This window comes from Cynocephalus volans, chromosome 2, assembly GCF_027409185.1.
Source record: "Cynocephalus volans isolate mCynVol1 chromosome 2, mCynVol1.pri, whole genome shotgun sequence".
In the NCBI taxonomy this organism is placed as follows: domain Eukaryota; kingdom Metazoa; phylum Chordata; class Mammalia; order Dermoptera; family Cynocephalidae; genus Cynocephalus; species Cynocephalus volans.
The window spans coordinates 78,042,826-78,061,106 of record NC_084461.1 but is presented as its reverse complement, the minus strand read 5'-3'; the positions used below and the strand labels follow the sequence as shown (position 1 = coordinate 78,061,106).

Genomic DNA, 18,281 nt, shown 5'->3' with positions numbered 1-18,281 from the left:
GTTTTTCTAGTTCTTTGAGGCCACACAACCCAGAAATCCCACTGCTGGTTATATACTCAAAGGAATTAGAAATCACCATGTTGATGGGACACCTGTACTCTCATGTTTATTGCAGCTCTACTTACAATAGCCAAGAGTTGGAACCAACTCAAATGTCCATTGTTGGACAACTGGATAAAGAAAATGTGGTATATATTTATACAATGGAGCACAAGTCTACCATAAAAAAGAATGAAATACTGCCATTTGCAGGAACATGTATGAACTTAGAGAAAATTATGTTAAGTGAAACAAGCCAGGCACAGAAAAGAAATATCATATGTCCTCACTTATATGTGGGAGCTAAAACAAACAAACAAACAAAAACAAATAAATAAAAAAAGAAAGATACAACAATCGCAGTAATACACTGAACTTTCAAGAGAAGAAAATAAAACTGTGGTTACCACAGGTAGGAAAGGGGAGAAGGAGGAGGGAAGGAAGGAATCAGTAAAGTGACACGAAAATTGATTACATTGTATAATGGTGAATATACTGATTATCCTGATTTGAATATCACATATTGCACACAGGTATTGATATTCAATGCTGTACCCCATAGATATGTACAATCAACTATGTCCCAATAAAAAATAATTAATTTAAAAAACCCTGAAACTAATATACATGAATAAACAAAAAGATGGTGGAATAAAATAGGAAGTCTAGATATAGACCCAAGTGCATATGAAAATTTATTATACGATAAGGGTGGCATCGCAAATCACTGGTGTAAAGATAAGCTTTTAAATACATTTTTTAAGTAAATGGTAATAGATCAACTAGGTAGTCAATTGAAAAAAGATAAAATATTCCTGTATCATATCAAAGATAAGAATAAACTCCGAATGCATTAGAGATTTCAATTTAATAAAATTAAATCAAACAGGTACTGGAAGAAAGCATGGGTGAATTCCTCTTTAACTTTCATGTCATGAAAATTCTATAACTATGACTAAAAATCCAGAGGCAATAAAAGAAAAAATAATACATTTGACTGCATTAGAAAAAGTTGCATGGCATAAAACAGCATAAATAAAATGTGATCAAATTTTGTAACTTATACCACAGATAAAACATGGTATCTGTAGTATACATAAGAACTCTCAAAAGTTGAGGAACAGGGGTAACAGTTGAAAATAGCTGAATTAGGACTTCTGAAAATTCTCTGCTCCATATATGCAATGAGAAAGCTGGCAACAATTTTCAGAGTTAACTTTTTTCAGAACTCTGGAAATCAACCAACAGTTTCTAGCAACCCAGGAAGCATATATTAGGGAAGAAAAAGATAATAAAAGAAGAAAAAAGAAAGAAAAAAAGCTGTATATTTATAAGAATAGCAAGCATTGTGGCAGTTTAACTTGCCCTAGTCTCATGTACTGCTGTCCAGATTCAAGTAGTCCTGAAAAATAACAGCCCACATTCCTGGTACAATCTGGCACCTATTGGAGAGGGGGCTTGGGCTGAGTTAAGAGTTGGAGCTCTTGCAAAGTTTCATTCTCAAAGAAAGCCCCACCTTGAAAGGCTCTCTCTGTATTTGACCTGTCTCAGACAGAGTTCAGCCACTGCAAAAAGTCTGTTACTTGGGTAGGAGTAAGGAGTAAGGAGAGAGGAGGTTTTTTGTTAAAAACAATTAAAGGCAGTGATTTAATATCATGGCTGCCTGAGCCAGTGGATAACAATAGTTGGGCAAATAAACCACAAGGTTTACAAGAAAAGGTGAGGCATGAGATGTCACAAGGCTTTGAAAAGCTTCAATACATCCTAGGGATTCAGAAGGCCATCTACATGTCCAAGGCTGTACTCATGCTAAGGAAAAGCCTGAGAAGGCCCTAGGCTCTCTCACCACTGGTTGTCTTTGAGGGTCTACATAAGGAGGAAGTGAAAGTTAAGGCAGAGTTATTAACCTCTTGGTGCAATGTTGAAGCTGCATCCCAACATCCACACAGAGCCCCTTGGCAACAAGTGGGAGATTTTTTGGTTCTAGGCATTTAAGAAAGACTCTTTCCAATCATTAGCTGATCACTAACCTAACAGAACAAAGACTTTAGTGGCCATACATGACAAAAAATACAAATTTACATAAGTTTGTAAATTCAGAAAAGCTAATAAACAATAATAAATAAACTCTGAGAGAAAGGAAATTATAATTTCCAGATTTTGGAAATGTGGAAACATTTAGAATGCACAGTTTTCAACAAAAAATATAAGATATGCAAAGAAACAAGAAAGAGTGACCCATACACAGGGAAGAAAAGTAATCAATAAAAACCATCCCTGAGGAAACCCAGATATTAGACTTACTGAACAAGAACTTTAAATCAGCCATTTTAATTATGTTCAAAACACTGAAGGAAACCATGTTCAAAGAACTAAATGAATGTATGAGAATAATGTCTCACCAAATTAGAGAATACCAATAAAGATATATTAATTATAAAAAAGAACCAAATAGAAATTCTGGAGTTGAAAAATAGAATAACTAAAATGGAAATCTCACTAGAGGGGTTCAACAGCAGATTTGAGTAGGAAGAAGAAAGAATTAGTAAATGTGAAGACAGGTCAATTGAGATTATCAGGTCTGAGGAACAGGAAAAAAAAAAAGAATGAAAAGAATGAACAAAGCCTCAGAGCTCTATGGGACACTGTCAAGTGTATAGTGCAATGCATGCGTAATAAAGGTCATGGAAGGAGAGAAGAAGGGGCACAAAGAACATTTGATGAAGTGATGGCCTCAAACTTCCCAAATTTGTTGAAAACCATTAATTTGCATATCCAAGAAACTCAACAAACTCCAATTAAGATAAGCTCAGAGAGATCTACACCTAGACATACAACTAAATTGTTGAAAGACAAGGACACAATCTTGAAAACATCAAGTTAAATGGTATGATTCCACAATTTCACTCCTAGATATATACCCAAGAGAACTGAAAACATGTTACTTGTACTTTAACACTCTGTGTCTAGCCCAAAATGCATAATCTTCATCTGATCATGAGAAAACATTAAATAAAATCAAGTTTGAAGATGTTCTATCAAATAATTGGCCAGTACTCATCAAAAGAAAAAAACAAGGAAAGACAGAAGAATCTTCAGATTGGAGGAGAAACAAGGACACACAAGCACTAAATGTAATGTGAAATATTACATTGGATTTTAGAACAGAAAAAGGACATTAGGGGGAAGAACTGGTGACATTCAGACAAAGTCTGTAGTTTAGTTAATAATATTTTATCATTGCTAATTTATTGGTTTTGATCATTGTACTATGGTTATGTAAGTATGTACGTACCCTGAATAAAGGGTACATGTGAACTCTCTGTATAGTTTTTGCAACTTTTCTGTTTAAAATTCTTTCAAAATAAAATGTAAAAAGAAAAATAAAAAGAATTGACATAATACGAGTTTAGAGGAGAACTACCAAAATAATGAAAATATGTCATATGAGGAACTATTTGAATAAATCAGAAATGTTTAGCTTGAAAAAAAAGAACTGGGATAAATATTTGCAGGATTATCATGTGGAAGATATGTTATTTTGTTTGCTATGAACCCAGCAATTAGATATTAAGCCAGAATCTAAAAGAGACAGTTTTCTATATGAAGAAGTCTTGAGAGGAAATATGTTTCTTTCTCATGGAGGAGTTCAAACATAAAGTGAATGAATATTTGTCAGCAATGCTATGAAGGTTACTCAAAGACTATAAGGAGACTCCGTTCAATGTTTTATAAAGTTCTCCTTTCGTCTAGGTTCCACCATGTGAGAAAGAGTAGAATCCAGAAACCAAAAGAAGCCGCGAAGGATGTAACTCAAAACAGCAGCTGGAGTTTTTCTCAGAGAGATAAGCAAAAGTCAGAAAAACTGAGGTTGTTGCAAAGAGAGATAAGACTACAATCCAAGATAATGGAATGAGGTATTAGCTGAATAAGTTGCATAATTAGTGGCCATAAGAAGTCAAATGAACGGAGTGTGTTTAGAATAAGAAGTTAAAGAAGCTAACGAGTCTTTGAACAGGGATTTGAATCATGATATACTTTTGAGGACGTGACTGGAACTTTATTAAGGCAAGCTAGATATTTTCTGACCATTACATTCTATGATTCTAAGACCTTGTGGAGAAGCATACTTTCAAGATCTATTTGTTTTAGGGTCTGAGTACATGGAAAAATCTAGTCTTAAAGTTACTATTTATATTGGGCATGTATTTGTGTGTGTATGTGATTGCATGTGCACCCACAGGCAATAATACACTCCCCAAATGAACAAATCAATGAAATGATCCTGACAACATTCTTCTTCCACAGATATACAGCAACTTTCTTCAATCTTCAAGCAATAGGTACACAGACTCCCTATATTTATAAACTCTTTTTTTTCATGATTATCTTTTTTTTTTGACCGGTAAGGGGAACACAACCCTCGGCACAATGTTGTCCGCACCACGCTCAGCCAGTGAGCACACCGGCCATCCCTATATAGGATCCGAACCTGCAGCCTTGGTGCTACCAGCGCCACACTCTTCCGAGTGAACCACGGGGCTGGCCTCATGATTATCTTTTTTAAGTCATTTAATAGAAACATTCTCATATGATGTCATATTTTCCATAAGTTACAATTACTTCTCCTTAGTTTCAATTTAGAATACAGAGATTTTTCCTCTATATTAATAATATTTCTCCCAATATACCTAGCCAAATTAGATTGTTCTCAGAGGATTGAGCAATTTATAAAATGGGTAATTCGAAGCAGGAGTAGGTTATAATTAAGATTTGTTAAGAGTATCTAAAGTAAAATGTGACGCTGAAATGCTAAGAAACTGAAATACTGAAAAATTTATCAATTTAAAAATTATGTTATAAAGTTACACATTCTTTTCATTATAATCAAACAAATTCTAAGCTGAAGTAGAAGAGAATTTGCACAGGCCTTTGTACATAATCATCATTCAATGAGTATTTGTTGATTTTTTAAAAGTTTGAATTCATATGAATTAGCAAGAAAGAGAAAAAAAAAGCAAGCATTCTGGTAGTACAAAACAACCTATCATCATTATTATGTCACTTTTACTGTTACTGACATTTATTAATGTTTTGAGTTCTTGTTGCTTTGGGGTAGGAATATTGAGATCGAGATATGTAATGCCCTCACCTCTGTATGGCAGAATGCTGAAACTCATTCCCCATAACTCTGTCTTTCAATATTCACATAATTGGGGTCCCAGACTAATGGCATATTCTCTGTTTAGGGGCAGTCTTCAGGATCGTATTCCCTTTGCTTTCACACTAGTTCTTGACTCAGTCCTATATTCTTACTTCTCTGAACTTTGCATGATAAGATCTCCTTCAATTTGTTTTCTTTATGTAAAGCAGCCAAGAAGCCAACCCAAGAAAAATAAATGATACTTCCAAAGACACTCAATGTAAACTGTTCAATAGAGACTATCTCTGGTGTTCTCAATGGAGTTACTTCTGGTAACCAATGGCAATAACTTAAGAACAGATTTTGTCTACTTTTGCCTTTATTTTAGGTAAGCACTGTTCAATTATAAGATAAAAAGAAAGTGGAAAGAATTTCTAGCATCAATTTCAAAAGCTGATGAATATACAATATCTTTCAGAAAATTTTAAAGGTGTAGGAGCCTTCTTATATTAACTTTGAGTAGAGTATGATTCCTCATAGAGTCATAGGATCATCTGACTCAGTGACAAAGAAGCAATCATAAGTCTATATTGGGTTTTCTACTTTATAGAAAAAAGTAAATTTTATAGGCTCTTGGGCCTTTCCTTCAGATCAGGCTGTGTGATTTAAATTTAGACTCAAAAATTCATTAATCTTGCTAAATTAGAATTTGATCTTTTACGTACATATAAGAAAATTTCTTAAGAGATTTTATGTGTCTCAGGTGGTATTTAAAATGTTGAGACTTTTAGTATTATTTGGTGACCTATAGGTATATTAGGTACTTTTTACTAATCATATTATTGTGTGAAATCTTTATTTTGCACGTGTGTGTGTGTGCACGCTGTGCATATGGATGCTACTGCATAGAGAAAGCCTGAAAGTTTTCTCTAAACTCTAACTTGTGTAAATTTACATTGGCATATCAAGGTCTTCCTTTTTTCTAGTTCAGATATTTACAATAATGGATAAATTAAACCCCACATACTTCATAAACTTATTAACTCTTACCATATAGACTGTAATCACAGATCCAGGCTGAATTTCAAGTTACATAGCTGACATAAACAAATATTTTCAATAAAGTATAATTGGTACAATCATAGGATTTATGAAAGGTTCTGAGTCTACCAAGGCTATATATAAGAGGAAGTGTTTTAATTTGAAAATACTTTATAAAATTGATAATTAAGTTGATGTTTAGAGGAAAAATAGGGATTTTCTAGGAAGACAAAATGAAAAAAAGAATTTGAGACATAAGTGACTTAGTCGATGGTGTAGACATAAGAGACCATGGGAAACATCAAGCAATTCAGTTACAAAGGATAACAGGGAAGAGGTAGGAGAAACGATAAAAGAAGCTGGATCAGCAGTCTAGTGTCAAATCATGGATGACCTAGTGAACTATGACCATGATGGTAATGAAAAGCAGCTGGTGGGTTTTAAGTATGAGAGGGATATGATCATTTCCATATTTCAGAAATTAATGGATAGATTATAAAATGAAAAAATTAAAGATAGGGACACAAGTTATGAGGCAATCCAAAAGAACAAAGATGACAGGGGCTGAACTGAAGAGATGGTGATGAAGTAAGAGATGAAGATTAAAATGAAAAAGTGGATCAGGAAGACAATTAGGAGTTAGACTACAAAATAATTTGTAATTATAGGAATGTGAGGTGTAAAGGAGAGGAGTGGAAAATAAAGTCAAGTTGACAGCTTGTGTACCTAGGTGGATGGTGGGCCTTTCATAAAGAATGTGGATCAAAGCATTTTAGGATATCAATTTAAAACATGCTAAATACAAGATAGCTGTGTGTCACTCTGATATAGATGTTTAGTAGTCATCTGAATATATAACAAAGGTATGGAGCTCAGAAAAGTGTTTTAGGCTAGAGACACAACTTCAGAAGTTATCATGTAGAAAACGATACTAAGTCATGATAATAGATAAAAATGTATATAGGAAGGGAAGTAGACCAAAGTGAGCATTTAGAGAATACCTGTATTTAAACTCTAGTCACTGCTATTCATTGCTATTATTCATATAACCTAGAGTTAAAAATTTAAATTTGGGGCCGAGCCCGTGGCGCACTTGGTAGAGTGCTGCGCTGGCAGTGCGGCAACGCTCCCGCCGCGGGTTCGGATCCTATGACTGGTGTACTCACTGGCTGAGTGCCGGTCACGAAAAAACGACAAAAAAAAAAAAAAAAAATTTAAATTTGTAATTCTAGAATATACAAATTACTTGCTAGAAGTTTTGACTTAGTGTACTTAGCCAGCATATTACTATTCATGCAGATATGCACACTATCTATTAAATCCATCTTAAAATACTGAACTAGCTCTAGTAAAATAATTTGTGCAAGATTCAGACACCCAACTAGAATAACTAGAAAAGACAAAAAAAAATTAAAGCAAGAACAACAAAAAAATATTTGTTTGAAGGCACTGGAAAGCTGTTAAGGCAGCCAAAGTTTGAGACAACAAGATCTCATAAAGAAGAGATAAGCCCTACATTCTGCATGCCACTTTTCACTTGAGGATATTTGCCAAATCTTGAGGAAAAAAAAAGAAAGACTGAAAATTCAGGAAGAGGACAGATATTGAGACTTTCAGGGAAGCCAACAGAGTATTTGGCAATCTCAAAGGGCGTAGGAGAAAAAGATTAGACTTCAGTGCTGTCAGCGAAGAGAACCTGAGAGAACACAATCCCAGAAAGAAGGTAGGGGCAAAGAAGTGAACAAGATACTTAGAGCTTTTCCTCCTGAGGCATTTTCTGATTCTTAGCTCCACAGGAGAAGAGCCTAAGAAGAAAAGCAAAACAAATCTGAAAAAAAATATGGTATTGAGATCCAAACAGGAGGAGAGGTTCTAGTAATCACCCCAGTTATCATTTTGGGTCCATAGTGGTCTGGACTCTATGAATAATGGTAAAATAGAAATAGACAAAGCCATACAAAGATGTAACCCAGCTACCTCAAGTAAGTTTATTCAATTAGATTCCTCCTTCTAGAGGATATAACACCATCCAGCGCCACAATAATCCCTTAGATATACAATGTCCACCATTCAATAAAAATGTACTACCAAAATCAAGAAACAGATACACAGGAAAATCAAACATTATAAACAAACCTCAAAATGATTCATACATGTACATCAAAATACCATGACTAATATTTTCAATAAAACAGATGACAAGATGTTGATTTTTAACAGAGAACAGATAAAAAAATAAACAAATTGAAATTCGGGAATTTAAAAATATAATACCTGAATTTAAAAGCTTAATAGATAGGTTTAATAAGATGGAGTTGAAGGAAAGATTAATGTACTGGAAAATAAGTCAGTAGAAAAAAACCCTAGACTTTACAATGGAGAGGAAAATATGAAAAGCATGAAAAAACATATGAGAAGCATATATAAAATGGTAAAATTATCTAATCATTTAGTTAGAGATATAAAAATGGAGGAAAGTAGGTAGAAGCAATATTTAGATATAATCACCAAGAATTTTCTAAAACTAATGAAAGACACCAAGCCACAAATTCATAAAGCACTACAAAAATCTGGTAGGACAAACACACAAGAAGCCATATCATATAGACTGTGAAACTGAAAACAAAACAAAAATCTTGAAAGTAGCGAGAGAAAGAAAAGATACATTACTTTCAAAGGAGTAAGAAAAGAATGCCAGACAGCTTCTTAAAAGGAACAATGAAAGTCATAAGACAAGAATAATGTTTTTTAAATGAAGTAAATATACAGCCAAAGGCATCATCAGCATCATCATAATAAGATAACTTATGGAGGTATGTTAAAGTAAAGGTATGTATGAAGATATAATATGAAAAATAAATTATCTTTACCTCCCCTCAAAAATAATTCTATACCCAGTGGAGACATGTTTCAAAAGTCAAAGCATTTTCTCAAAGGAGGACATACAAATGGCCAATAGGTATAAGAAAAAATGCTCAACATCACTAATCATCAGGGAAATGAAAATCAAAACCACTTTGAGATATCATCTCACTCCAGCTGGACTGGCTATTAGAAAAAAGACAGAGAATAACAAATGCTGGTGAAGATGTAGAGAAAGGGGAACCCTTCTGCACTGCTGGTTGGATTGTAAATTAGAACAACCATTATGGAGAATTAGTATGGAGTTTTCTCAAACAACTACAGATAGAACTACCATATGATCCAGCAATCCCGCTACTGGGGATATATCCAGAGGAATGGAACTGATCATGTCAAAGGAATACCTACACTCTCATGTTTATCGCAGCTCTATTTACAATAGCCAGGCTATGGAACCAATCTAAATGTTCATTGATGAATGCCTGGATAAGGAAAATGTGGTATATACACAGAATGGAATACTACTCAGCCATAAAAAGAATGAAATTCTGCCATTCACAGCAATACTAATGAGCTTGGAGAAAATTATGCTAAGTGAAACAACCCAGATGCAGAAAGAGAAATACTGCTTGTCTTCACTCATAAGTAGGAGCTGAACTGAATCCATAAATAAATAAATGAGAGAGAGAGAGAGAGAGAGAGAGAACAACAATCAGAATAACATGTTGAACTTTTAGAATGAGAGAAAAGAATTGTGGTTACTAGAGATGGAAAGGGTAGGGGACAGGGAGAGGGAGAGGAGCTAATGAGCAATTGGTTAATGAAAACAAAAAATGATTATGTACTGTAATAATGAATAAGCTAACTATCCCGATCTGACCTTCACACATTGTACACAACTGTTGATAGTCAACTTTGTACCCCACATATATGTATAATAAATTATCTTTAAAAAAATACCTAAAAAACCCCAAACAAACAAACAAAAACATGAAAGCAAAATAAAGACATTTCTGAATGAATAAAAATTGAAAGAATTTGTCACAAGGAGATATGCCTTATAAGGGAGTATTTCAGAAAGAAAAAATATGGTCTCACATAAAAACATAGAAATATTAGATGAAATAAAGAGGAACAAAATAATATACATCTAAATAAATATTTACAGCACAAAAGTAATAACAATGTTTTGTGTTATTTAAAATACATGTAGAATTAATGCATGACAATGTATAAGGAAAAGGAAGTAAAGCGTTTTAAGTTCCTATTATTGTTTGGGAAGTAATAATAGTACTAAGAAGTAAGTCATAAACATATTCAAAAGAAGAAAAGAATAAAGGAAAATGTAATATACAGTTGGAGCACAGAAAAAACAAATAGAAAACTGTATTATAAACCCAAATATTTTAGCAGTTTATTAATATTATTAGTGTAAATTGGCTCAGTACGCCAATGAAAGTCTAATATTATCAGACTATATGAAAAAAGACAGCTATAATTATATAGTCTTTGCAAGAAAACCAATTGAAATGTATAGAAAATTTGAAAATATAGAGATGGCAAATATACCATATAAACATTAACCAGAAGAAAGTTGGTATAGCTATATTAATATCAGACAAAATAGACTCTAAGGCAAGAATAATTACTACAGGATAAAAAAACTTTTATAATAAATGAGTCAATCCATAAGGAAGATATACCAATTCTAAACTTATATGTCCTTAAAAAGATAGCTTCAAAATATGTAAAGCAAAAAAGAAGTAGTAGATAAACCCACAAGCACAGTAACACAACTCTCCCAGTAACTGATAGAACAAAGATAAAAAGCTGTAGACATACAAAAGCTCTAAACAGCAGTCAATAAACTTGACCAATTAACATGTACAGACTACTGTACTCAACAAGAACAGAATTTTTTTAATGAGCACGGAACATATGCCAATATTAACCATATGCTGGGCCAAAAAGCGAGTCTCAACAAATTTCAAAGAACTAAAATCATACAGACCATGTGCTCTGACCAAAGTAAAATTAATCAACATTAATAAGAAAAGATAAATTAAAAAATCAAAAATGTTTGGAAATTAAATAACATACTTGTAAGCAACCCATGGGTCAGAAAAATGACAATTAGAAAATATTTTTAACTGAATGATCATGAAAATACTGTATTTCAAAACTTGCGAAATGTAGCTAAATCAGTAATTATAGGCTGCTATATGTTAGAAAAGGCTGAAAATCAGTGATTTAAGTATCTACAAGGGTACTTTAAAAGTTCATGAAAAAGTGGAATTAAAAGATAATACAAATATTTCCATAAACTTTTTGAAGATCCCTTGTATTTAAAGAAATTAGAAAAATAAACCAAATAAAATTCAGTAAAAGTAATAAAATTTAAAAGATGGGTGTGGAAATTGATGAAATTGAAAACAAATGCACAATACAGAATATCAAGTAGTCAAAAGCAGGTTTTGGGAAAGAGCAATGATATTGATAACCCCCCAGTAAGACTGACCAAGAGAGTAAAAAAAGTGAGAGAAGACACATATTATCAAGAAGGAAAAAAGGATACATCATTATAGATCACACTAACATTAAAAATTTGAATAGTTGAATGAAATGCAAAAATTCATAGGAAAAAACCTCATAAAATTGACACAAAAGAACTAAAGAAAATATGAATAGTTCCATATGTTTTAAAGAAAATGAATCTATAATTAAAAGCTTTCTTACCAAACGAACAAACAACAACAAAAATAACCTTAGGTCTAGCTGGATTCATAGCGCAGTATTCCAAAATACTAAGGAAGAAATAACACCAAACTTGAAAACTTTTTCAGCTAATAGGAAAAGAGAAATCACTTCCTAACTGGTTTTGTGAAATCAGCATAACTTTGGTATCACAATTTGACAAAAACATTTAAAAAATAACAACCTGTATATATTAATGCATTAGAGTATTTCGAGAAAACTTCACTAAAAGAAAATTTATTATAACTGCAAAGTAACCATTGCACAACAGATGAACTATTATTTCACACAACCACAAATTCTATTATTACCTCTTGAGAAATGATATGTTTTAAAGTGATGACATATGTATACAATATTTTAATATAAATATGTACCAATTTATATCCTTATATTGAAACTGAAGATAGAATTTCTGAAAACTGGAATAAATTCACAGAGAAATAACTTAGGAATATTCTGCATGAATGAAGGAGAAAACTAACCTATAATACTCACAAAAGTTAGTTACTTTTGGTCTAATAATTCTACAATATTAAAACCAAGTAGAGGTGAATATAATATTTTACATTTTGCTTATTATAATTTAGCTAGTTATAGAGAACATTTGCAAAAGCTTAAGGAGGAAAATATTTTGTGTAAGTCGATTTGATCATTCTTGTATAATAGTTTATTTCTCCCTTCAGAAATCCTTTCAGAAGCATCAAGAAAGAGTTTCTTCTAATTAACATCACTTTCATCAGGTACCATTTATCAAAGCTGGGTGGGTACACAGGTAAAGCCGTCAAATAAGTCCTGTCTTGCCAGGGAGCTCATGAAAGGATGGGCTGTTGGCCACCAGGGCTTGCCTCACGGTTATTTAGTATTTAACAAAGAATGATGAAGAATTTTCTAAAATTAATCCTGGCAGCTCAAGATAATTAATACCAAGAGTAGTAAAAATGTGAAAAGTCATAATATAATTCTGAAAAGACACCATCATTCCTTTCTAGAGGATTATGGACTTTTAGAAATTTATGTTGACAAAACGCATTATAATACTGTAAAGTAAACAGTATGAGAAACTCTTGCATCTCAATAAAAAGACAAAATGACTGTATATAGAATATCAATGTGTGTGTGTGTGCTTGTGTGTTTGAATGTGTGTGTGTGTGCTTGTGTGTTTGAATGTGTGTGTATTACACGCAATTCTCCTTTGGCTGAACATGTGGGGTATGTGTCTGTGATTGCCCATGTGTGAAATATATTTGCATGCATCAGCAACAAGTATTTATTAAGTATATAACTGATCAGAAGCAACAGTGTTATTAAAATGACTTCTGCTTACATAGCACTTCAACTTTCAAATATTTTTCACATCTATTAATTAATTTTTATCTTCATAATAACCTGTGAGATAGTTAGGTAATATTGTTCTCCTAAGATTGTGAATAGGCTATTCTTTCTTATTTAGATATTTACTTTTTCTCTTCACTTCATCAGACTATGGGAGCTGGTTAAGCTCTATTATTGTAAAAGTGTTCTGTTGCTTTTCCCCCCCTGAATGTGGAGCCAACAAAAGGGACTGAGTGGTTCTCCATGTTCCAAGATACCAGACTCAGGATTAAATCACATACATGCATGTATGTATGTGTGTAAAGATGTGTTAGATTTCAAGATTACTACGGAACTTTAACAGGAATATCTAAAAAAGGACCAAGGTGATCTTTTCTCATTCCCACGTACTTTTTCAGACACCCTACATTCACTCCTAAATAGACTTTTGGTATTTAGGGATCTTTTGGGTGATGGTGCCTGCCACCCCTGCTCTCACCAAAAACAGACTTCATAGATAATGTGCCATTCTCCAAAATTTTTCACTAATTTTTTACCAAAATTTTCATAGTGCCCTGATCTTGCTAGATATGATTGTTTGCCTCGATGTAATACACTAAATTATGCTAAGGTACAAATTACTGTGAAATGTTTGATACACCAACTCACTTGAGAAAACTGCATCTACCAAAGGAACTTGAGAGGTAATAGCTCCTTATTTAAAGGAAAAATTAGAGGAAATAGAGCATATGACAGTGTGGCAGGAAAGCAAAGATCTTCCTACTCCTAAGCACCGGCTTCTACCATCTGCTAACAAAGCTGCCTCGGAACAAGGCTGAGAAGGCAACGTGTCACCTGGACGTACTTACAGGTCACCATGAATGAGTCCGTAGATCTGTGGCATGCTCCAATGATAGATTCCTCTCAAAATAACTATGAGGAGAATCACCACAAAAGCTGGAAGTCCCCAACTCAGAAGGAAAAATAGCAGATATCGCCTCTCTGTGTGTTCATCGTTCATCACCAGCACGTACCAGAAATTCACAGACTAAAGAAAAAAACAAAACATACAATGAACAGGCTCTGATTTCATGGAGCAGAACACAACTCACCTGGCTTAGGCACACACACTGACCAACAAAGGGCTAGCATCTACTTAACAGTTATAGTTTTGATTTAATTTTTTTAGTTCACACGTTCATTCTTTCATGCATCTAAGAAATTCAAGATACTTCAAGTCTGGAAACACAGGGAAATATTTAGTTTATTTATTGTATTTTTCATTTTCCTTAATTCGCTCTGCTTTAATCTCACTTATAATCTTCTGGGATTGTTCTGTACATGAGTCTTCAAAGAAACATACACGGATATTCAAACCTACTTCTTGCACAAATAACTTCACAAGGATAATGAAATAAATAACCCTAGGTTTTCAAACTTTTGACAATTTTTATTTATTGAGGGCCTATCATATGAAAGGGCCAGACACTGTTCTAGGGACTCAGAATAAAATTGTGAAGACAGCCCCCGTCCCAGTCCCCAGTGAGTGATATACACAAGTAAACAGAAAATGATTGCACAGAGACAAGTACTATGATGGGGTAGCTTTTATGGCCTGTCGTTCTTTCTGTTTATACTCCCTCCTTTTGTCCATTCACTTGACAAATATTTACTGAGTGCTTATTAAATTTCAGAGACCAGTCTAGGCACTGGGGATATGGCAGCGAAAGAGATGGGAAAGGTACTTACTTTCTTGAATCTTAATTTTCAAACAAATGGTAAACAAATAATTAAAAGCTATGTTTCTTTTAAATTATATTTATATCATATCTTCTGTCTGTTATTTCTTATCTTATTAAGATAAAACTATGAAAGGGACAAGCATATGCATTGGGAGGGGGATGAGGGGACACATTGCATAGATGCAATAAGACAACCGAGGCCTGTGAATATTAATACTGGCCCCAATTCCCACACTTAGCTGTATCTAAGCCACATCTGGAACTTATATATTTTGTTTTCTAGTGCTCTCATTACATGAGGAATGCTTATGTTTATTTATCATCTAGTATAGTAACAATATTAAACGTCATATCACATGGATTTCACACAATAATACCTATTCACTGGATCAATCCACCTTTTCAATTTCATGTGGCAGAAAGAGTGTGAGTACAGATGAATTTTATGTATACACACATATACAAGGATACTTCAAAAAGTTCATGGAAAGATTCGTATTATCTTTCAATTCTATTTTCCATAAACTTTTTGGAGTACGCTTGTAAATACATAAACACACACACATATATGTATATGTTATTCATTGTGGGGATATGGAGTGCTGATAGAAAATAAAATTCAGAGACAAAAATCTCTAAAATCCTGGGCAAGTAACAACATTCCCAGAGCCTCAGTTTCCCCATGTATGCGATGAGGTTATTATAAAGATTAAATGAGATATTACATGTAAAGTGCTGAGCACATACATAGTTACCACTGGATATGTGACCACCTCCCTTAAATCTCCTATTAGAAAGTCAAACGGTGTGAAAGACAAAAGACAAATAGCTTAAGACTAAAAGTAAGCAGTGATACAATGGAAATCCTTTCTATATAAAAAAATAAGCATGCCTAATGCTCGTGGGAAGGTTTTCAGATGCTGTTTGCTGAGGCTTCCAAGTAAGATTCTATCTGAACCAAATTAGCCTTGAGGGATTAGTAGTAGGCTAAACCAGGGAAGGATAAAAATGTTTGGTTACTTGGAGATTTTTGCCTCTAAATTTTATATCCTGTCAGCACTCCATATCTTTATGTACATCTACTTATCTCTGTAATTAGGAAGCATGTTTTGAGTTGCTGCTCATGTAAATTTGTTCTAACTCCTTTTTAAAAAATTATTAGGTCCAAGAATTTTTTTCTCTCTTTCTATAATTAGCATAGGGACATACACCCAAATAAGTGGGGTTCTGTTAAGTGTCTGATGCTGAAGTAATCAATAGTGCCTGTTAGAGAGTGAAAATTCACACAAAGTAAGGGTCATTGATTAATCCATCTCCAAAATAAAAGTATTAATAATGTATATTAAGTAGATGTTTTGTGCATCCACATAACATGGAAACTCAGTGGTGGAAGAATCAGGAAGGAGAGTATGGTTTGACAAATTACTTCTATGTTGATGCATCATGATGAAGATTGGGACATTTGCAAAATGTCTGCTTTTACACAGAAGGACATTAGTTCCTTCATTTGGAATTACTGAACTTTTCAGAAAAAAGTTGTCTGACTTTTACCACAGACAAGCATAAGACTGAGACAAGTATAATTGTATGTTAGATTTATATATGTAATGCTTCTGCTCCAAAGAGCTGAAGGCACAGGGTTCCTGAATTCTTGAATACTTGGTTAAGCAAAACAAGCTCCAAAAGTCAAAAGCTTTTGTCTATTTGAAAAAATAGAATAAAATATTAAACTCCTTCTTGAAAGAATCCAATTACTGAAGTCTACTCTAAGGACAGTATTTCCCATTATATATCACTTTTTAAGATATGGAGTGGAAATACTATATAATTAAACAACATTTAATTATTCTAGAAACATCATATGGCCCAAACATAAGATTTGTTTTCACTGCCTCATTCCAAGCTTTACTTGAATTTTATTTTAATATAATATGATAAGCACATTTTGGGATATATGCCACGCCCATGAGCTCCTCTTCTCTACAGCCCTCTCCTCTCCGCCACTGCATGCAGAGTGGGCTCAGCAGCTATATGTGCTCCACAATCCTGCTCCCCTGGCCACAGCTGATTTGGTCAAGGGGAGAAGCCTGACCCTGGTTGGGCCAATCATGTATCACATAAGTCCTTGAAACTCCATGATAGTCTAAGGCCGGTCAACTGGAATGAACAGACATATAAACTTTAGTGGTGGGGGTAGACACAAGCACAGCAAAGAGAGAAAGTGCTTTTGTGAAGAAGAAGAATGGACATAAACAGCCTTTCATTCTTGCTCACAGTCCCTTGTGAGGTCCAACTGTACTTACAGTTCTTGTGTTCATTGAGTTATCCTTTATGCTTATTATTCCTTTTATGTTAAGTTAAAATGTTTGTTTAAATTAGCTCAACTTAGTTTTTCTATCTTGTTCTAAAAAATCTTGACTGGTGTGTGTGTGTGTGTGTGTGTGTGTATGTGTGTGTGTGGTGTGTGTGTGTGTGTGTGTGTGTGTGTGTGTGTGTACCTACCCTCAAACAATGGGGTTACAACTTCCCATTATAACATTTGACTATATTCCTTTCCCTGAAGTCATGGTTCCTCCTTTGCAATCTAACTTAAGAGTATTAAGAGACCATTATGTTTGCACAATAATTTTATACTGAAAGATGTGTAGCACATGTGATCTGTGTGTCTTACTGTCTGTGTGCTTGTCCAGTGTTGGAACTGACAGAATGGAAGTAAAAGGGTGTCAAACATGCTTCATGCTAACTGAGCATGGCTTACCACTTACTATCTTACACTTTTCCTGGTAAAGACTAAATGTGAACTGAAAATTTCAATATCTAGGTCTCTATTTACATTTCTATTTCTAAGCTTTAAAAAGGTTGTAAGAACCCCCTTATGAACCATCTCAAGACCGGCCATTATCACTGCGTAGTTATGTTATATTTTTAGTTAAAGTGTTATTATCCTCAAATTTAACCAACTATATTAATCCTGCGTGGCCATTTTTACACTTCATACACACTTAAAATACAAAATTTCCTAGAATTAAGGTCATTCAAACTGTTGTGATAGTTTCTAAAGACGAGGCCAAAAGGGATTCAGAAATGTTTTTAGCATTACAAACCATCAAATCAGCTACAAGCAGTGCTGTTACTAGATAGTCACATCTTCAATATCAACTCTAAACATTGGTATATTTGACCTACCTTCTCATTTTCATTATTGCATATCAGTAAATATTGCATATTTGAATTTGCACACTTATCACAATTACAAGCATATCAAGACTACCTGGGTGGTTATACTTGGAAGCACTTAATTAAAAACTCGTTTTAGTAAAAGTAAGGAAAACTGTATAATGATACTTTCAAAAATTTCCTATCATAAACACATCTATAAAAATACC

General features: G+C 33.6%; 1 protein-coding gene across 1 annotated transcript in view; it reads right to left on the bottom strand.

The window, feature by feature from the left end:
* The window catches only part of ADGRV1 (adhesion G protein-coupled receptor V1), a 548,065-nt gene that overhangs the window by 170,033 nt on the left and 359,751 nt on the right, over positions 1-18,281 (bottom strand). The window contains exon 84 of the mRNA XM_063086652.1: positions 14,023-14,201. Within this exon, the coding sequence (XP_062942722.1) occupies positions 14,023-14,201 (179 nt within the window). The remainder of the gene's footprint in view (positions 1-14,022; positions 14,202-18,281) is intronic.